The sequence below is a fragment of the Oncorhynchus mykiss genome, chromosome 10 (genome assembly GCF_013265735.2).
Source record: "Oncorhynchus mykiss isolate Arlee chromosome 10, USDA_OmykA_1.1, whole genome shotgun sequence".
NCBI lineage: Eukaryota > Metazoa > Chordata > Actinopteri > Salmoniformes > Salmonidae > Oncorhynchus > Oncorhynchus mykiss.
The window spans coordinates 6,715,986-6,738,682 of NC_048574.1; the positions used below are offsets into that span (position 1 = coordinate 6,715,986).

At 49.3% G+C, this 22,697-nt stretch overlaps 1 protein-coding gene across 11 annotated transcripts in view; it reads right to left on the bottom strand.

The window, feature by feature from the left end:
* Positions 1-22,697, bottom strand: part of LOC110519104 (myotubularin-related protein 4) — a 112,415-nt gene that overhangs the window by 64,659 nt on the left and 25,059 nt on the right. For 9 of the 11 annotated variants that reach the window (XM_036989589.1, XM_036989583.1, XM_036989584.1 and 6 more), the window contains one exon: positions 8,152-8,241. In XM_036989589.1, the coding sequence (XP_036845484.1) occupies positions 8,152-8,241 (90 nt within the window). The other 2 variants (XM_036989591.1, XM_036989590.1) reach the window with 2 other exon arrangements.

Consider the following 22,697-nt stretch of genomic DNA (forward strand, 5'->3'; position numbering starts at 1 on the left):
CAAAATGATGATGCCGCCACTACCACCATGCTTCACTGTAGGGATGGTGACAGGTTTCCCACAGACATGACACTTGGCATTCAGGCCAAAAAGTTACATGTTGGTTTCATCAGACCAGAAAATCTCGTTTCTCATGATCTGAGAGACTTTAGGTGCCTTTTGACAAACTCCAAGCGGGCTGTCATGTGCCTTTTACTGAGGAGTGGCTTCCGTCTGGCCACTCTACCATAAAGGCCTGATTGGTGGAGTGCTGCAGAGATGGTTGTCCTTCTGGAAGGTTCTCCCATCTCCACAGAGGAACTCTGGAGCTCTGTCAGAGTGACCATCGGGTTCTTGGTCATCTCCCTTACCAAGGCCCTTCTTCCCTGATTGCTCAGTTTGGCTGGGCGGCCAGCTCTAGGAAGAGTCTTGGTGGTTCCAAACTTCTTCAATTTAAGAATGATGGAGGCCACTGTGTTCTTGAGGACGTTCAATCCTGCAGAAATGTTGTGGTGTCCTTCCCCAGATCTGTGCCTCGACACATTTCTGTCTCGGAGCTCTACGGACAATTCCTTCGACCTCATGGCTTGGTTTTTGCTCTGACGTGCACTGTCAACTGTGGGACCTAATATAGACAGGTGTGTGCCTTTCCAAATAATTTCCAATCAATTGAATTTAACACAGGTGGACTCCAATCATCACCCCAAGGGTGATCAATGAAAACAAGATGCAACTGAGCACAATTTTGAGTGTCATAGCAAACGGTCTGAATAATTATGCAAATAAAATATGTTTTTTTACATTTTTAATACATTTGCAAACATTTCTTAAAATCTGGTTTCATTTCGTCATTATGGGATATCATCTGTGGATTGATGAGGATTTTTCATTTAATGAATCCATTTTAGAATAAGGCTGTTAAGTAATAAAATGTGGAAAAAGTCAAGGGGTCTGAATACTTTCCAAATGTGACAATACTGTCGCTGAGTCTAGACGGGGGGGATGTCTAATTAGCTTGCAGTAACCCCCAGTTAATGGGGCCGTAGAATTGGTTAGCAAATTACAGCCGGCAACCCTACTGGTCTGCCTGTGCCTTTAAAGACATCAGTTGGCAGTGTGGTACTATCATGGGAATGACTGTCTGAAATGGTACAGAGACAAAGAGAGAGGGAAAGAGGGGGGAACAAGAGACGAGGAGGACAGAGGGAGTGATAAACGAGAGAGGGAGCGACTAAACCGATGCCTAAAAAGGAGGGAGGTTGACTTGAATAAAACAAAACGGGTGCGAGGATCCTCTTGTGGGACAGCTGTGGGGAGGCCAACACACTTGGAACAACGCGTGGCAGACAGACCCAAACGGCTCATAAAAACCACTTCATCAGGAAGTCTATTTGTCACCCTCTCAGTCGGTCTCCCTGTGTTTGCCTATCTACAGGCAATATTGGATGACACACGGTCACACATCCATTTTCTCAACCAATCACAGAGCAGTTAAGACAGTCCCACAGCACCACAGAGCAGTTAAGACAGTTCCACAGAGCAGATAGACAGTCCCACAGAGCAGCTAGACAGTCCCACAGAGCAGCTAGACAGTCCCACAGAGCAGCTAGACAGTCCCACAGAGCAGCTAGACAGTCCCACAGAGCAGTTAAGACAGTCCCACAGAGCAGTTAGACAGTCCCACAGAGCAGTTAGACAGTCCCACAGAGCAGCTAGACAGTCCCACAGAGCAGCTAGACAGTCCCACAGAGCAGCTAGACAGTCCCACAGAGCAGCTAGACAGTCCCACAGAGCAGTTAGACAGTCCCACAGAGCAGTTACAGTCCCACAGAGCAGTTACAGTCCCACAGAGCAGTTAGACATTCCCACAGAGCAGTTAGACAGTCCCACAGAGCAGTTAGACAGTCCCACAGTCCCACAGAGCAGTTAGACAGTCCCACAGTCCCACAGAGCAGTTACAGTCCCATAGAGCAGTTAAGACAGTCCCACAGAGCAGTTAAGACAGTCCCACAGAGCAGTTAGACAGTCCCACAGTCCCACAGAGCAGTTACAGTCCCATAGAGCAGTTAAGACAGTCCCACAGAGCAGTTAAGACAGTCCCACAGAGCAGTTAGACAGTCCCACAGTCCCACAGAGCAGTTACAGTCCCATAGAGCAGTTAAGACAGTCCCACAGAGCAGTTAAGACAGTCCCACAGAGCAGTTAGACAGTCCCACAGAGCAGTTAGACAGTCCCACAGAGCAGTTAGACAGTCCCACAGAGCAGTTAGACAGTCCCACAGAGCAGTTAGACAGCACCACAGAGCAGTTAGACAGTCCCACAGCACCACAGAGCAGTAAAAGTATTAATCCATTGTATAGCTTGGCGCTCCTTGTCTATTAGAAGCTACAGTGCATCACTCCGAGTAGATTGCAGCAGGTTGGAAGGGAATGCCATAACCCTAGAGAACATGCATTTTTCATGGGCTGCAGCTCCAACAAGAGAGGTTTGTGCTGCCATGCAAGAGCCAATCAAAGACAGGATCAAAGTCAGCAAGACAGGCGAGAGCCCGGAGACTTCCTTTAACCAGACAATAGGCGAAGTCCCAAATGGCACCCTATTTTCTATGTAGTGCACTAGTTTTGACCAGGGCCCATAGAAAGTAGTGCACTAGTTTTGACCAGGCCCCATAGAAAGTAGTGCACTAGTTTTGACCAGGGCCCATAGAAAGTAGTGCACTGCATAGGGAATAGGGTACATTGGGATGCAGAGGCCTTTCCAATCCTCTCAGATCTCCACTAGTAACTAGTGGCTAGGGTGAGGGTTGTTTCTGCTCAGGGCCGAGGCGGGGAGGCAGAGGCCTTTCCAATCCTCTCAGATCTCCACTAGTAACTAGTGGCTAGGGTGAGGGTTGTTTCTGCTCAGGGCCGAGGCGGGTAGGCAGAGGCCTTTCCAATCCTCTCAGATCTCCACTAGTAACTAGTGGCTAGGGTGAGGGTTGTTTCTGCTCAGGGCCGAGGCGGGGAGGCAGAGGCCTTTCCAATCCTCTCAGATCTCCACTAGTAACTAGTGGCTAGGGTGAGGGTTGTTTCTGCTCAGGGCCGAGGCGGGGAGGCAGAGGCCTTTCCAATCCTCTCAGATCTCCACTAGTAACTAGTGGCTAGGGTGAGGGTTGTTTCTGCTCAGGGCCGAGGCGGGTAGGCAGAGGCCTTTCCAATCCTCTCAGATCTCCACTAGTAACTAGTGGCTAGGGTGAGGGTTGTTTCTGCTCAGGGCCGAGGCGGAGAGGCAGAGGCCTTTCCAATCCTCTCAGATCTCCACTAGTAACTAGTGGCTAGGGTGAGGGTTGTTTCTGCTCAGGGCCGAGGCGGGTAGGCAGAGGCCTTTCCAATCCTCTCAGATCTCCACTAGTAACTAGTGGCTAGGGTGAGGGTTGTTTCTGCTCAGGGCCGAGGCGGGTAGGCAGAGGCCTTTCCAATCCTCTCAGATCTCCACTAGTAACTAGTGGCTAGGGTGAGGGTTGTTTCTGCTCAGGGCCGAGGAGGGGAGACAGAGGCCTTTCCAATCCTCTCAGATCTCCACTAGTAACTAGTGGCTAGGGTGAGGGTTGTTTCTGCTCAGGGCCGAGGCGGGGAGGCCTCTAGAAGAAACACTTAAAAAAATCACAATTTATTTATCCTATGCGTCAAATACAACCAGTGTAGTAGATTTTACAGCGAAAAGCTTGCTTACAAACCTTTCCCAACGATGCAGAATTTAGAATATAAAAATAGTAACTTACACAAGAGGATTTTTGTTTTGTTTTTACCTTTTATTTAACAAGGCAAGTCAGTTAAGAACAAATTCTTGTTTATAATGACGGCCCCAGGAACAGTGGGTTAACTGTCTTGTTCAGGGGCAGCATGACAGTTTTTTTACCTCGTTCAGCTCGGTACTGGCCCAAAACTCTAACCACTAGGCTACGTGCCGCCCCATAAAATACCACACACAAGAAGGGAGCTTTATACAGGAAGTACCAGATCAATGTGGAGCTATAAACAGGAAGTACCAAATCAATGTGGAGCTATATACAGGAAGTACCAGATCAATGTGGCGCTATAAAGAGGGAGTACCAGTACCAGATCAATGTGGAGCTATAAACAGGAAGTACCAAATCAATGTGGAGCTATATACAGGAAGTACCAGATCAATGTGGAGCTATAAACAGGGAGTACCAGATCAATGTGCAGAGCTACTTGAGTTAGATACCGTTTGTATATAAAACCAGGGTAAAGTGACTAGGCATCCAGACAGATCAGAGTCACATAAAAGAATAAAGACTGGTCATGAACAGAGAAATGACAGAATAAATAACTGGGACTTTTACAGTGAGCGAGCAGCTTGAAAAAAACACACTTCAAATTACACAGTACCGTGCTTTTTATGACGGTCGGTAATGCTGCGTGTTATGACACCATCGAAGAAGAGTGGTTGTTTAATTCTACGGCATTCTATATAAAAAAAATATTTAAAAAAAAGAGAGACTCAGAAGTAGTCAAAGAGGTCATTTCATTTCAAGGTGAAACAAGAGAGCATCATTAAAATGCTGATGGATAAAAATGCTTCTTTTTTTTCCTTTCTCATATCATATGTGACATGAACAATAACATGTTAGAATGTGTTGTTTTTTAAAAACACTCTAGAATGGACGAGGTTCCCTGAGGCTGACCTAACAATTGAGAACAATTAAATTATGCACACATTTAAAAATAAAAAGTAGGAGGAGTCTCTTGACAGCAATAATTAATTACATGAATGACTTGATGACAGTGCCTCTGTAGGTCCCTGTAAGGAAATGAACATCTAGGGAGGAAAAACAGATATGGTTGACTGGAGATTGCTCAGCAGAAGGAAGTATTAAAAGTCTAATGTCTGTCTGTTGAGGAAGGAGTAACAGAAGTAAATGACTCCCAAGGTGGTCGCTAGGAAACCACCACTCCCCGATCTTCTGACATGAGAGGATCCACCCAAAAATATATTTTTTTAAATATGCCTAAATGAAATATCAGGTTTTAGTAAAACACAAAATTGTATACAATAAGTTAATAAAATATAGTATAAATATAAAAGGTGGACTTTTTATGCTTATGCTGTCTAATATATTTCTACATCATTTTTTATCGATATCCCAAAAAATTCTGGTTAACAATGCAAGTATTTTACTGTGATTGTTTAAAAAAAAAATTAAAAATTGGTCAAAAAGAAGAAAATAAATTCTCATCATTTTCACAGTATTTTTTCCAGAGAGATACACAGTACAAGTCAAAAGTTTGCTTTTTTTCTTTATTTTTGCTATTTTCTACATTGTAGAATAATAGTGAAGACATCAAAACTATGAAATAACACATTTGGAATCATGTAGTAACCAAAGGGGAAAAACCCTTGAATGAGTAGGTGAACCCCAAACTTTTGACTGGTACTGTATATGAAGAAATTAATTGTTTTATTGCACTAGTCATTTAAGGATGTTTTTCTACTCACCGTATATAGACTTTTCTATTGTGTTATTGTCTGTACGTTTGTTTATTCCATGTGTAACTCTGTTGTTGTTTGTGTCGCACTGCTTGGCTTTATCTTGGCCAGGTCGCAGTTGTAAATGACAACTTGTTCTCAACTGGCTCACCTGGTTAAATAAAAGGTGAAATAAATAAATAAAAATACCCAGAGTCAGATAAAAGCATGGATACCATTTTTGTGTCTGTGTGCCGTTTAAGGACGTTTTTAGAAAGTTTAAGGACGTTTTTAGAGCCAATGCTAATAGCGCAATGACGAAGTCTACTGGAACAGCTAGCATGCACAGTCATTGCGCTAACACGAGCAATGCTAGAAGCTTAATTGGAAAAATCTCACATTATCCAATACATCATTTACATGCACACAATTACGTGATTGTGGATTAGTGAGATTAATATAATAGTTTGATTTTTTTTAAATGTTGACATTCTTTGCAAGAAGAACGATTTCCCTAATAAATCCTGTTTTACATGAACACATCTGAAATCAGGCTACCTGATGGCACTCTGATAAAACGCAAATCAAAACAAAAAACATTCTAACCTATTGCAGATTCAGTCTTCCCAGCCTGGTGCAGGTCTACAATTTTGTTTCTGGTGTCCTTTGACAGCTCTTTGGTCTTGGCCATAGTGGAGTTTGGAGTGTGACTGTGAGGTTGTGGACAGGTGTCTTTTATACTGATAATAAGTTCAAACAGGTGCCATTAATACAGGTAACGAGTGGAGGACAGAGGAGCCTCTTAAAGAAGAAGTTACAGGTCTGTGAGAGCCAGAAATCTTGCTTGTTTGTAAGTGACCAAATACTTATTTTCCACCATAATTTGCAAATAAATTCATAAAAAATCCTACAATGTGATTTTCTGGATTTTTTTTTCTCATTTTGTCTGTCATAGTTGAAGTGTACCTATGATGAAAATTACAGGCCTCTCTCTTTTTAAGTGGGAGAACTTGCACAATTGGTGGCTGACTAAATACTTTTTTGCCCCACTGTATATTTTACATCAATTCCCATGATTAAAGTGGCTGGAGTTGAGCCACCATATTATGCCCAACCCTCTTACTTTCTTAATATAAATGTTCCTGAGTGGCACTGCATCTCAGTGCTAGAGGCGTCACTACAGACACCCTGGTTCGAATCCAGGCGGTATCACAACCGGACGTGATTGGGAGTCCCACAGGGCGGTTGTCCGGGGTTAGGCCATCATTGTAAATAAGAATTTGTACTTAATGACTTGCCTTGTTAATAAAAGGTTAAATAAAATAAAAAATAAAACATTGTTTTACAATTCTAAATTATTTAGATAAAAGTTGGATTTGATCCTCTACTCTACCCTATTCTTGGTCTGCAGGTAGTCTAGTGGTTAGAGCATTGGGCCAGTCACCAAAAGGTTGTTGGATCGAATCACCTGAGCAAAGCAGTTAAACCCCTGTTCCCCGGGCGCCGAAGACGTGGATAGTGATTAAGGCAGCCCTCTGCACCTCTCTGATTCAGAGGGGTTGGCTTAAATGCGGAAGACACATTTCAGTTGGACAACTGACTAGGTATCCCCCCTTTCCTGATTACGTGTTGAGCCCAGACACCTTTTTCCTGCAGTACCAACTTAACAATAGTAGCCTCGCTTCCAGGTCTCCAGGGAGCTACTCTGCAATGCGGTCTTCTAATTTCAAACAGGATTACAGATGAGCTCATAGACTTGGCCCACTGCCACCGCAGCTAGCCGTCTCTCACCCAGCCAGACCCAGCCATGTCACGGCCACCTGCCTAGCCTAATCCACACCCGGTCTAATTGACTGAGTTCTAAAAGCCCTTTCTCCTGCGTGAAGTGGTAACCCGGGGTAACTGTGGATCACTGCTCTGAGGATGAGGTTCGATGATTTCCATTTACGCTGCCAATCTGGTTGAACATTTTATTCAATTTGACCTGATTAGAATTGTTCTGGTTAATAAAAAATAAAAACATGTTTTTATAATAATAATAATAATAATAATAATAATAAATATACACAGAAAAATACGAATAAATTAAAAATATCGGCATCAGTAGGGGCTCCCGAGTGGCTCAGTGTAGACCACTGCATCTCAGTGCTAGAGGAGTCACTACAGACACCCTGGTTCGAATCCAGGCTGTATCACACCCAGCTGTGATTGGGAGTCCCATAGGGCGACGCCCAGTGTCTGGCCGGGGTGTAGGCCGACATTGTACATTTTTAAAATTGTTCTTAACTGACTTGCCTTGTTAAATAAATACAATTTAACAAAAAATTGTGAGTTGTAAGTATGAAGACCACACACACACACACACACACACACACACACACACACACCTCTCCACTCTAGAACAAGCATGAACACTGAGAACAGTGTTAGTTAGTGTACTACAACCCTTCCCTATAGGACGTGGTATTTCAGAACCTACAGTATGAGCTAGCGGATTTTCTACAGAACAGCAGCCTCATCTCACGCACAGCAGATTCCCATAGAGAGAAATAGCTTACTGTAGAGATGAGATGTTTACAATACTATCCTAGTGTGTGGGCTTTGTCTACTCTACCTGGTGTGTGTGTGTGTGTGTGTGTGTGTGTGTGTGTGTGTGTGTGTGTGTGTGTGTGTGTGTGTGTGTGTGTGTTCCCAGCCACCCACCTGTAGGTTGTCGTCCTCACTGACCAGCTCCTTCGGAGGGAACAGGTCCTTGGCTTGGATGTACTCCAGACTGGGTGGTCCCTCTTCACCCTGGAAGACAAGCAGGTGACACGTCAGCACACAATCCCATAGTAACAAAAACAGTACAGCACCACTTTACCAGATCAAACACAGTACAGCACCACGTTACCAGATCAAACAGAAAGCACTAGAACAGAGGCTTCAATCAAAATTGTCGCTCGCCCAGGAAAAAGGTCAATAAAGCCCCCCCCCCCCCCCACCCCAACTAACTCCCTTCACAGGAGTCTCTTTCCAGATCCTACGCCAGCAAGCATCTGTATGGTAATCTGCCATCTCAGCGGAGGAAGCGCGTCCACAGGCGTCACGTAGCCGATGAAACATTGACCGTGATCGACCTCGGATAATAAATGAGGTGAAAGACCTCCGCATCAGATGGACTCCCAAGTCCCAAATGGGACCCTGTTCCCTTTTTGGTGCACTACTTTAGACCAGGTCCCATAGAAAGTAGTGCACTACTTTAGAACAGGTCCCATAGAAAGTAGTGCACTACTTTAGACCAGGTCCCATAGAAAGTAGTGCACTAAAGAGGTAGTAGGGGACCATTTGCGATGCAATGTGGTAGTGGTGGAGGGTGAATTGGCAGACAACAGGAGGAGAGATGTGGTGTGGGTGCAGGCCAGGCAATATCTTTCAAGCCCATATATGACCCCTCAAAATATAATGCCTTCCCTGTTCTGGGTCATAGAAAATAATAATAATATATATTATAGAATTAGAGGAAGGGTTATTGTTCGGTTACGAAATTTGGCAATAAAGCACCAATATCTTTTTCCTCAGTTTATAACAGGCTTCGGGAACTCTGTTACGGTCGAATGTCAAACATTTACTCAGCACAGTGCCAGCAATCTTTGACGCAGGGTGCTACACAGGCTTCAGCAAACAGAGGAATGAAGGACGGGATTGGCCACTGCTGGGCTACGGTCAGTACACCACCAACACACCCAGCAGGTCAACTATTTTTTATTTTATTTTACCTTTATTTAAACTTGGCAAGTCAGTTAAGAACAAATTCTTATTTTCAATGACGGCCTAGGAACAGTGGCGTAACTGCCTTGTTCAGGGGCAGAACGACAGATTTGTACCTTATCAGCTCGGGGGTTTGAACTTGCAACCTTCCGGTTACTAGTCCAACGCTCTAACCACTAGGCTACACTGCCGCCCCTACACTCTAACCACTAGGCTACCCTGCCGCCCCTACACTCTAACCACTAAGCTAACCTGCCGCCCCTACACTCTAACCACTAGGCTACCTGCCGCCCCTACGCTCTAACCACTAGGCTACCTGCCGTCCCTACGCTCTAACCACTAGGCTACCTGCCGTCCCTACGCTCTAACCACTAGGCTACCCTGCCGCCGCGTGGAAGATGGCACCACCAACATACCCAGCAGGTCACCTAACGGGGAAGCTGGTACCACCAACACACCCAGCAGGTCACCTAACGGGGAAGCTGGTACCACCAACACACCCAGCAGGTCACCTAACGGGGAAGCTGGTACCACCAACACACCCAGCAGGTCACCTAACGGGGAATCTGGTACCACCAACACACCCAGCAGGTCACCTAACGGGGAAGCTGGTACCACCAACACACCCAGCAGGTCACCTAACGGGGAAGCTGGTACCACCAACACACCCAGCAGGTCACCTAACGGGGAAGCTGGTACCACCAACACACCCAGCAGGTCACCTAACGGGGAAGCTGGTACCACCAACACACCCAGCAGGTCACCTAACGGGGAAGCTGGTACCACCAACACACCCAGCAGGTCACCTAACGGGGAAGCAGGTCAAGCTCTTCATCAATGAAGATGTTCGCGCGTGAGAAGAATGAGGATCGTGATTTATACAAAAAAAAAAAAAACAAACAAGGTAAGCATTTGTTTTTATAAAAAAGGTGACTAGGGGTGTAGCTACGCGAAGAACATTTTAAAAACAATGGCATGGAACTATATTTTACTATCAATTTCCATCAATTGGATTACCCCTCCTAGTCTATCTAGTCATTTTACAAATCATTCAGGTTTGGTAGATTATACTGTTGCATGCAAACTCTTCCTGGTCCTGGGCCATTGGTTGTTCAGGCAGTGGTTACAATGTATCACTGAATAAACGTTTGCCTGAACACTCTCCTAAAAAAGTCTGCAGGGGGAGCCGCGAGAGCAAACCAGTTTGCTATAGTGCAAATATGATGAGACGCAACGTTCAATTATTGGAAAATATCAGACTCCGTTTAACTCCATCGTCGGTTCTTTCTGAGGGCTAAAAATCAGGGGGCTTGTCCCTGAAAATCCACAGAGGGGAAAAACTGTGGGAGCAGCAGGAGGATATAATCCTCTCGTCATTAATCTCTCCCTCCTCCCTCTATTCCAGCTGTCTCAGGTGCCCGCCTACCTCCCTTCATCTATCCACCTCTGCCTTGGCTCAGACACACTGGGGACGGGACGAGAGGACCCTCTGTACAGTCTGCACCACAGCCAGACCAGACACATGAACACGAGGATCTTTACTCATCGTGCTGCATGGTGATTCATATCAGACAAGAATCAAAATGGCAGTACGGTCATTGTGCTTCGTCACCTGATACATGCCCACGAAGCCTACATTATTGTCAGCCGTGTGAGAGTGACAAGCCGCCCGCCCCCCCCCCAGATGGTTTTTCATGCAGACGTCCTCTTGCATACTGCCATGTGGATCCAGAGGGGACATCTGCCATTACTGCCACCAACCCAACACAGAACCCGAAAACCATAGTCCACTGGTCAGGCTGGTTCACTGGTCAGGCTGGTTCACTGGTCAGGCTGGTTATGCCATGTAACAGACTGTGCCAGTATTAACACCCCCTCCCCCTGTTCCACATTTTTTTTAAAGAACCAGCAAGAGCCTGAGGGGATGACAGTGGAAGCAGTACCTGCTACATTGGTATGACATGTAGATGACCTTGTTAACAACGGTGTGTGGGGGGGGGGGGGGGGGGGCTCTCCCTTGGCTTTGGGTTACAGATGGTACAGAGATGTGGGGTGATGGTACAGAGATGTGGGGTGATGGTACGGGGATGTGGGGTGATGGTACGGGGATGTGGGGTGATGGTACAGAGATGTGGGGTGATGGTACGGGGATGTGGAACAGGGGGAGGGGTGTGGGGTGATGGTACAGAGATGTAGGGTGATGGTACAGAGATGTGGGGTGATGGTACAGAGATGTGGGGTGATGGTACAGAGATGTGGGGTGATGGTACAGAGATGTAGGGTGAGGGTACGGGGATGCGGGGTGATGGCACAGAGATGTGGGGTGATGGTACGGGGATGCGGGGTGATGGTACGGGGATGCGGGGTGATGGTACGGGGATGCGGGGTGATGGTACGGGGATGCGGGGTGATGGTACAGGGATGCGGGGTGATGGTACGGAGATGTGGGGTGATGGTACGGGGATGCGGGGTGATGGTACGGAGATGTGGGGTGATGGTACAGGGATGTGGGGTGCACACACTTGGCATTCTCTCAACCAGCTTCATGAGGTAGTCACCTGGAAGCATTCTCTCTACCACTCACTACACAGAGAAGTGCCAGACCAGAGCTATACATTACTGTATAAGGAATGGCTACACAGCACCCTCTCACAGAGATGTAATGCCAGGCTCAAGGAAGGGGTATGAACTAGCCAACACGCACAAAACACAGGCAGGAAGGGGATAATACAGCAGTCTAGCTGTTCATTTTTTATCTTCTTCCTGCACAACTCACTCTGTGGTGGATGAGTTGGCCACGTTTAGTAGCTGGACGTAGTGACGTAGGATTCCTGCTCTGCTCAGCACTCCCCTCGTCAGTCTTGCCAGCACACAGTGTACTTTCGCGGGTAAATGGGCCAGCAAGCGGCGGCTGGCGCGGGCTCCCGTCCCATTAATACTGCACTATAAAACTCATAACAGAGCCGCGCCTCGATCAGACCCGACAGGGTCATCGCATCAATGCTACATAATACAATTCTGCGGTCCCCTCTTTTTTCATTACGTAATCCAACATGTTTAGTGTGCAATCCAAAAAAATGTGATCGTCATTGGAAGAAAAAAAAAAGGGGGGGGAAAAAGGCGTGTCACTCGCAAACGCTACCGCAGAGAGGGAAACGCTACCGCAGAGAGGGAAACGCTACCGCAGAGAGGGAAACGCTACCGCAGAGAGGGAAACGCTACCGCAGAGAGGGAAACGCTACCGCAGAGAGGGAAACGCTACCGCAGAGAGGGAAACGCTACCGCAGAGAGGGAAACGCTACCGCAGAGAGGGAAACGCTACCGCAGTGAGGGAAACGCTACCGCAGAGAGGGAAACGCTACCGCAGAGAGGGAAACGCTACCGCAGTGAGGGAAACGCTACCGCAGAGAGGGAAACGCTACCGCAGAGAGGGAAACGCTACCGCAGAGAGCGAAACGCTACCGCAGAGAGGGAAACGCTACCGCAGAGAGGGAAACGCTACCGCAGTGAGGGAAACGCTACCGCAGAGAGGGAAACGCTACCGCAGAGAGGGAAACGCTACCGCAGAGAGGGAAACGCTACCGCAGAGAGGGAAACGCTACCGCAGAGAGGGAAACGCTACCGCAGAGAGCGAAACGCTACCGCAGAGAGGGAAACGCTACCGCAGAGAGGGAAACGCTACCGCAGTGAGGGAAACGCTACCGCAGAGAGGGAAACGCTACCGCAGAGAGGGAAACGCTACCGCAGAGAGGGAAACGCTACCGCAGAGAGGGAAACGCTACCGCAGAGAGGGAAACGCTACCGCAGAGAGGGAAACGCTACCGCAGAGAGGGAAACGCTACCGCAGAGAGGGAAACGCTACCGCAGAGAGGGAAACGCTACCGCAGAGAGGGAAACGCTACCGCAGAGAGGGAAACGCTACCGCAGAGAGGGAAACGCTACCGCAGTGAGGGAAACGCTACAGCAGAGAGGGAAACGCTACCGCAGAGAGCGAAACGCTACCGCAGAGAGGGAAACGCTACCGCAGTGAGGGAAACGCTACCGCAGAGAGGGAAACGCTACCGCAGAGAGGGAAACGCTACCGCAGAGAGGGAAACGCTACCGCAGAGAGGGAAACGCTACCGCAGAGAGGGAAACGCTACCGCAGAGAGGGAAACGCTACCGCAGAGAGGGAAACGCTACCACAGAGGGAAACCCTACCACAGTGAGGGAAACCCTACCACAGTGAGGGAAACGCTACCGCAGAGAGGGAAACGCTACCGCAGAGAGGGAAACGCTACCGCAGAGAGGGAAACGCTACCGCAGAGAGGGAAATGCTACCGCAGAGAGGGAAACGCTACCGCAGAGAGGGAAACGCTACCGCAGAGAGGGAAACGCTACCACAGAGGGAAACCCTACCACAGTGAGGGAAACCCTACCACAGTGAGGGAAACGCTACCACAGTGAGCGAAACGCTACCACAGTGAGCGAAACGCTACCACAGTGAGGGAAACGCTACCACAGTGAGGGAAACGCTACCACAGTGAGGGAAACGCTACCACAGTGAGGGAAACGCTACCACAGTGAGGGAAACGCTACCACAGTGAGGGAAACGCTACCACAGTGCGTTCTCATTTTTCAATAAATATTAATAACCCATTTATCTCTCCATGCAAATCGTCCTCCTAAAAAAGGTAGGCTATATCCTATTTGCAAAATGTAGCTCAAGAGAATGTTAGTGTTAGTGTGTGTGTGTGTGTGTGTGTGGTCCAATTAAATAGAGTAGGGGGTAGCTGCCTGCGTGGAGAAGCACAGGGACATTATCTTTTCATGGAAATGTACTTCATGAATAGGATTACGCTATAGTTTACTACATTGCCTAGAAATAAAATATTGATCACCCATATAAGTATTTTTCTGAAAATCTTCCCCTGTGTAAGTCTCCCCAACTCTGCCCTCTTCAAACTACAGCACGTCTAGCGCATTGGCTGATATAGGCCAGTAAATACCGCTTGGGACAGACAGAAATCCCAGCGGGTGTGGGCAGGTGCGGTATGAAAAGCTGGGGGAAGTGGGGAGAAGCTGGATGAATAAATCAAACCTCTACCATACCAGACTAGAAATAGAGGAGAGACAGAGAGACAGAGACACAGAGAGACAGAGAGACAGAGAGAGAGACAGAGAGACAGACAGAGAGAGAGAGAGACAGAGAGACAGAGAGAGAGACAGAGAGACAGACAGAGAGAGACAGAGAGAGAGAGAGAGACACAGAGAGAGAGACAGAGAGACAGACAGAGAGAGACAGAGACACAGAGAGAGAGACAGAGAGACAGACAGAGAGAGACAGAGAGACAGACAGAGACACAGAGAGACAGAGAGAGAGACAGAGAGACAGACAGAGAGAGACAGAGAGAGAGACAGAGACACAGAGAGACAGAGAGAGAGACAGAGAGACAGAGAGAGAGACAGAGAGAGAGACAGAGAGACAGAGAGAGAGACAGAGAGACAGAGAGAGACAGAGAGAGAGACAGAGAGAGAGACAGAGAGAGAGACAGAGAGAGAGACAGAGAGAGAGACAGAGAGAGAGACAGAGAGAGAGACAGAGAGAGAGACAGAGAGAGAGACAGAGAGAGAGACAGAGAGAGAGACAGAGAGAGAGACAGAGAGAGAGACAGAGAGAGAGACAGAGAGAGAGACAGAGAGAGAGAGAGACAGAGAGAGAGACAGAGAGAGAGACAGACAGAGAGACAGAGAGACAGACAGAGAGAGAGAGAGAGACGGGCAAAGCGAGGAAGAACAGTGTCTGTTGTACGGCTGTGACCAGACGAGCCAACAATGTAATTTTGCTTCGTCACTGCTGTTCTAAAAGCCCCCACATTGGGATGTCCCTACTGCTCTTAAAAACAATGGCGTTCAAATCCCTTAGAGTGACTGAGACTCCATTTACAGGAATTACTGCGCACGCGCACACACACACACACACACACACACACACACACACACACACACACACACACACAGACACACAGAGGAAGAGAGAACATTAGGAATAAAATTAAAGCTGTGGCGGTAGTCAGGCCCAGACAGGTATTCACAGACCGGTAGTCAGGCCCAGACAGGTATTCACAGACCGGTAGTCAGGCCCAGACAGGTATTCACAGACCGGTAGTTAGGCCCAGACAGGTATTCACAGAATGGTAGTCAGGCACAGACAGGTATTCACAGACTGGTAGTCAGGCCCAGACAGGTAGTCACAGACTGGTAGTCAGGCCCAGACAGGTAGTCACAGACTGGTAGTCAGGCCCAGACAGGTAGTCACAGACTGGTAGTCAGGCCCAGACAGGTATTCACAGACTGGTAGTCAGGCCCAGACAGGTATTCACAGACTGGTAGTCAGGCCCAGACAGGTATTCACAGACTGGTAGTCAGGCCCAGACAGGTAGTCACAGACTGGTAGTCAGGCCCAGACAGGTAGTCACAGACCAGTAGTCAGGCACAGACTGGTAGTCAGGCCCAGACCGGTATTCACAGACTGGTAGTCAGGCCCAGACAGGTATTCACAGACCGGTAGTTAGGCCCAGACAGGTATTCACAGAATGGTAGTCAGGCACAGACAGGTAGTCACAGACTGGTAGTCAGGCCCAGACAGGTAGTCACAGAATGGTAGTCAGGCACAGACAGGTATTCACAGACTGGTAGTCAGGCCCAGACAGGTAGTCACAGACTGGTAGTCAGGCCCAGACAGGTATTCACAGACTGGTAGTCAGGCCCAGACAGGTAGTCACAGACTGGTAGTCAGGCCCAGACAGGTATTCACAGACCAGTAGTCAGGCACAGACTGGTAGTCAGGCCCAGACCGGTATTCACAGACTGGTAGTCAGGCCCAGACAGGTATTCACAGACTGGTAGTCAGGCCCAGACCGGTATTCAGACTGGTAAATCAGGCAAAAACAGACAAAGGAAAGGCATACGAACATGTGTCGCCATCCTGAATAAATCTGAATGAGTGTGGTTGCTATGGAAACAAAAATCTTCCTTTTTATCCCCCCCCCCTGAGAGAATTGCTTCCTCTTGCTAGTTTCTCACCCAATTCTTCCTTGGAAACAATGTGCAGTCGTGTCGTTCCTCGTCGGGAAACTGGTGCTTTTGACCTAATCTGACTAGGGCTGGATTAGAATTCCCTGGATTATTCCAGAACCCCTGCATTAGTATTGTGTACTGTATTTATCAGAGTGAGTGAGTGAGTGAGTGAGTGATTGAGTGATTGAGTACACACCTCTAGGAGATGTCGTCTCTAGGGTTTGAAGGTTATGAACTCAGCAGAAAAAGAAAAGTCAACTGCATTTATTTTCAGAAAACTTAACATGTGTAAATATTTGTATGAACATAAAAAGATTCAACTGAGACAAACGGAAAAGGTTCCACAGATATGTGACTAACAGAAATGGAATAATGTGTGTGTGGTGGGGGGGGGGGTCAAAATCAAAAGTCAGTATCTGGTGTGGCCACCAGCTGCAGTAAGTATGCAGTGCATCTCCTCCTCATGGGGTTCTCACTCTTCCACCATGTTCCTGGACATTTATGGGGGGAATGGCCCTAGCCCTCACCCTCCGATCCAACAGGTCCCAGACGTGCTCAATGGGATTGAGATCCAGGCTCTTTGCTGGCCATGGCAGAACACTGACATTCGTGTCTTGCAGGAAATCACGCACAGAACGAGCAGTATGGCTGGTGGCATTGTCATGCTGGAGGGTCATATCAGGATGAGCCTGCAGGAAGGGTACCACATGAGGGAGGAGGAGATCTTCCCTGTAGCACACAGCGTTGAGATTGCCTGCAATGACAACAAGTTCAGTGCGATGATGCTGTGACACACCGCCCCAGACCATGATGGACCCTCCTCCTCCAAATCGGTCCCGCTCCAGAGTACAGGCCGCGGTGTAACGCTCATTCCTTCGACGTTAAACGTGAATCCGACCAACACAGTACGGACATTGCAATTTAGTACCCTGGCCACATCTGCAGTCCTCATGCCTCCTTACAGCATGCCTAAGGCACGTTTACGCAGATGAGCAGGGACCCTGGGCATCTTTCTTTTGGTGTTTTTCAGAGTCAGTAGAAAGGCCTCTTTAGTGACCTAAGTTTTCATAACTGTGACCTTAATTGCCTACCGTCTGGAAGCTGTTAGTGTCTTAACAACCGTTCCACAGGTGCATGTTCATTAATTGTTTATGGTTCATTGAACAAGCATGGGAAACAGTGTTTAAACCCTTTACAATGAGGATCTGTGAAGTTATTTTAATTTTTACAAATTATCTTTGAAAGACAGGGTCCTGAAAGAGGAAAGTTCATTTTCTTGCTGAGTTCATGACAAGTGACTACAGTACATGTCTATGCCGGCCTGTTCCAGTGAAACAGGAGAGCTCTGCTCATACGTACCGAGGCAAAACACACAGAGAGAAGTGGGTAAGATTCAGACTGATAGAGATGGCAAGAAAGCAAGATGGATAAAATGGAGAAGAAGGATACAGACAGAGCACCAGAGAAAGTGCTAAGGGGGATTGTCCCAGCGTCGGCAACAGTGGGCAGACTAGTGGGAGGCCCAGACTGGATTGTCCCAGTGTCGGCAACAGTGGGCAGACTAGTGGGAGGCCCAGACTGGATTGTCCCAGCGTCGGCAACAGTGGGCAGACTAGTGGGAGGCCCAGACTGGATTGTCCCAGCGTCGGCAACAGTGGGCAGACTAGTGGGAGGCCCAGACTGGATTGTCCCAGCGTCGGCAACAGTGGGCAGACTAGTGGGAGGCCCAGACTGGATTGTCCCAGCGTCGGCAACAGTGGGCAGACTAGTGGGAGGCCCAGACTGGATTGTCCCAGCGTCGGCAACAGTGGGCAGACTAGTGGGAGGCCCAGACTGGATTGTCCCAGCGTCGGCAACAGTGGGCAGACTAGTGGGAGGCCCAGACTGGATTGTCCCAGCGTCGGCAACAGTGGGCAGACTAGTGGGAGGCCCAGACTGGATTGTCCCAGCGTCGGCAACAGTGGGCAGACTAGTGGGAGGCCCAGACTGGATTGTCCCAGCGTCGGCAACAGTGGGCAGACTAGTGGGAGGCCCAGACTGGATTGTCCCAGCGTCGGCAACAGTGGGCAGACTAGTGGGAGGCCCAGACTGGATTGTCCCAGCGTCGGCAACAGTGGGCAGACTAGTGGGAGGCCCAGACTGGATTGTCCCAGCGTCGGCAACAGTGGGCAGACTAGTGGGAGGCCCAGACTGGATTGTCCCAGCGTCGGCAACAGTGGGCAGACTAGTGGGAGGCCCAGACTGGATTGTCCCAGCGTCGGCAACAGTGGGCAGACTAGTGGGAGGCCCAGACTGGATTGTCCCAGCGTCGGCAACAGTGGGCAGACTAGTGGGAGGCCCAGACTGGATTGTCCCAGCGTCGGCAACAGTGGGCAGACTAGTGGGAGGCCCAGACTGGATTGTCCCAGCGTCGGCAACAGTGGGCAGACTAGTGGGAGGCCCAGACTGGATTGTCCCAGCGTCGGCAACAGTGGGCAGACTAGTGGGAGGCCCAGACTGGATTGTCCCAGCGTCGGCAACAGTGGGCAGACTAGTGGGAGGCCCAGACTGGATTGTCCCAGCGTCGGCAACAGTGGGCAGACTAGTGGGAGGCCCAGACTGGATTGTCCCAGCGTCGGCAACAGTGGGCAGACTAGTGGGAGGCCCAGACTGGATTGTCCCAGCGTCGGCAACAGTGGGCAGACTAGTGGGAGGCCCAGACTGGATTGTCCCAGCGTCGGCAACAGTGGGCAGACTAGTGGGAGGCCCAGACTGGATTGTCCCAGCGTCGGCAACAGTGGGCAGACTAGTGGGAGGCCCAGACTGGATTGTCCCAGCGTCGGCAACAGTGGGCAGACTAGTGGGAGGCCCAGACTGGATTGTCCCAGCGTCGGCAACAGTGGGCAGACTAGTGGGAGGCCCAGACTGGATTGTCCCAGCGTCGGCAACAGTGGGCAGACTAGTGGGAGGCCCAGTTTAGGGACGGACGGCAGAGCGGCAGATGAATCACACCCACTCACCTAGTCCTCCTCCTCCTCCTCCTCCTCCTCCTCTCCCCAGAGGTTGTTAGTATTTCATAGACCAGTGTGTTCCTAGAGGGCTTCACCAGACTGAGATGCAGCTACGTCATGGGTTGGGCTGATTGCTTATTGAACAAAGGACCTCCCCCTGGCTTCGAGAAAAAGCCTCAACTCTTTTGTTGATTCATACACGCAGCAATGTGCAGTGATTGTGTGTTAAAAACCTGTTGAGGTCATAGGGCTCACAGCGTCACAGTGGATAATCTACCCATCAGAACAACGACAGGGACAATGCAGAGACCTCCGAGAGAATGCCTGGATATTCTACTACCTGTGACATCATGGATCAACGACAGGGACAAGGCCTGGGCGGGGGGGGTGTATTCATTACGAAAACTGACAACCGTTTAAGACTCAAAACAGAAGCAAACAGTCCAAACAGAACCAGAATCTGAATTTGTCCAACAGAAACTCTCGTTTGTGTTTTTCTTCTTCATTTGGAGTAAACGGTTTGTTGTTGCAAAACATTATCGCAACAGAGTGGCGTAATGATCGCACCCCTGGACATGGGAATGCAATTGTTCCGTGACCTCGGGTGTCCTTGTTTTTCCCATTGGCTATCGCAACTTTTTCCAAACAGGAACAGAAAGCGCACAAACAATCAGGCAAAACTAAAAGGTAGCCAAAAGTGCCTTTGAAGATGGGACAGTTAAAGACATTCATTGGACCAGCGCCGTGTCTAATTCTACGGGATTAGCAGTGAAAACGTGACCAGAGGTCAGGACATCCATGAATAGAGAGGCTGTAGATAAAACGTCTAAATTAACAGAATGATAGTAAAGTAGTTTTGTGTTCACGGAGTAGTTCACAAATCAAATTTAGGTAAAAACTTTGCACTGCTACCATTCACTCACAGTCATTCCACATTTCTAGCCTTGAACGGGAGGGTGCGAGTGTGGGTGTGCGAGTGTGAGAAAGGGAGTACGAGAGAGCGAGCGAGCGCAAGATGTGCGCTCTCTCACGTGAAGAGGGAGAGAGAGCAAGAGAACTGAAAACTGCCCAGGACCTAGCTGCTAGCAGGCACTCACAGGGCTTGTAGCCAAAGGTGCCGGTCAGTCAGGGAGCCACTTGATAGGAGCTCTCCCGGGTGCAGGTGAGGGGCAGAGAGGGAGCTCTCCCAGTTGCAGGTGAGGGGCAGAAGGGGAGCTCTCCCGGGTGCAGGCCAGGGGCAGAAGGGGAGCTCTCCCGGGTGCAGGCCAGGGGCCGAAGGGGAGCTCTCCCGGGTGCAGGCCAGGGGCCGAAGGGGAGCTCTCCCAGGTGCAGGTCAGGGGCCGAAGGGGAGCTCTCCCAGGTGCAGGCGAGGGGCAGAGAGGGAGCTCTCCCAGGTGCAGGCCAGGGGCAGAAGGGAAGCTCTCCCGGGTGCAGGCGAGGGGCCGAAGGGGAGCTCTCCCGGGTGCAGGCCAGGGGCCGAAGGGGAGCTCTCCCAGGTGCAGGCCAGGGGCCGAAGGGGAGCTCTCCCGGGTGCAGGCCAGGGGCAGAAGGGGAGCTCTCCCGGGTGCAGGCCAGGGGCAGAAGGGGAGCTCTCCCGGGTGCAGGCCAGGGGCCGAAGGGGAGCTCTCCCGGGTGCAGGCCAGGGGCAGAAGGGGAGCTCTCCCGGGTGCAGGCCAGGGGCAGAAGGGGAGCTCTCCCGGGTGCAGGCCAGGGACAGAAGGGGAGCTCTCCCAGGTGCAGGCCAGGGACAGAGAGGGAGAGCTCCAGTTGCACTCCTTCTGATTCACTTAGCCAACACAGAGGACAGAGAGCTAGAATTGCACCTGATTCTTGGAAACAAAAACAAATCAATTAAATTAGTATTTTTTTGGCTCAATTTGGCAAAATGAATATATTTGCAGCAGAAACCAAGTCAGAGGAAGAGGAGGAGAGATGGATGGGGATTTGGGGGGACTGGAGTTTTCAAAAAAATAATAATTTATTGGTATGCCAAAATAAAATGTTTGATGCAAGCTAGCAGATGAGTGCTAGAAACTCTGGAAATAATTTGTGTTGGCAATACCAAAAGCAAAAGCTCTGGTACTGGTGCCAGCCAGGGACATTATGAAACCAACTATTCAGTTTCATAATGCAGCGCCTTAGCCAATCAGAGCTCACTATGGGCTTGTGAGTGGTTTTGGTGGGGGGGGGGGGGGTTTGGAGAGCACAGATGAGATTAACCTGAGGACCTTGGGCTGAACTGGGCTCTCTCTCAATCCTCCCCCCCAAAAAAAATCTGTCCTCTCCTCATCTCCTTCATTGCACTGATCTGATAAAAGTGGCCTGGTAAAAGCCAACCTGATGAGAAGTGGCCTGGTGAAAGCCAACCTGATGAGGAGAAGTGGCCTGGTAAAAGCCAACCTGATAAGGAGAAGTGGCCTGGTAAAAGCCTGATGAGGAGAAGTGGCCTGGTAAAAGCCTGATGAGGAGAAGTGGCCTGGTAAAAGCCTGATGAGGAGAAGTGGCCTGGTAAAGGCCTGATGAGGAGAAGTGGCCTGGTAAAAGCCTGATGAGGAGAAGTGGCCTGGTTAAAGCCAACCTGATGAGGAGAAGTGGCCTGGTAAAAGCCAACCTGATGAGGAGAAGTGGCCTGGTAAAAGCCAACCTGATGAGGAGAAGTGGCCTGGTAAAAGCCAGCCTGATGAGGAGAAGTGGCCTGGTAAAAGCCAACCTGATGAGGAGAAGTGGCCTGGTAAAAGCCAACCTGATGAGGAGAAGTGGCCTGGTAAAAGCCTGATGAGGAGAAGTGGCCTGGTAAAAGCCTGATGAGGAGAAGTGGCCTGGTAAAAGCCTGATGAGGAGAAGTGGCCTGGTAAAAGCCTGATGAGGAGAAGTGGCCTGGTAAAAGCCTGATGAGGAGAAGTGGCCTGGTAAAAGCCTGATGAGGAGAAGTGGCCTGGTAAAAGCCTGATGAGGAGAAGTGGCCTGGTAAAAGCCCGATGAGGAGAAGTGGCCTGGTAAAAGCCCGATGAGGAGAAGTGGCCTGGTAAAAGCCCGATGAGGAGAAGTGGCCTGGTAAAAGCCCGATGAGGAGCTTCAACTATATTGTTTTCAAGACCTGTCAAGTATTTTAAGTAACTGAGACAGAGACCCTGGCTCAGTACAGAGACTGATTACAAAGAAGACCAACCACTTCTCTCTCCCCTCACCATTACTTCCCCCTTCCCATTACCTCCCCACCCCCTCCCCTCCGCCACGTGCCAGAGCAGAGAAACTGCAGACAGTACACATCAGCAGCATCGAATAACAGAACAGTACCATCCAACCACCGCCTGCTATCAGAGAACAGTACCATCCAACCATCACCTGCTATCAGAGAACAGTACCATCCAACCACCGCCTGCTATCAGAGAACAGTACCCTCCAACCACCACCTGCTAACAGAGAACAGTACCCTCCAACCACCACCTG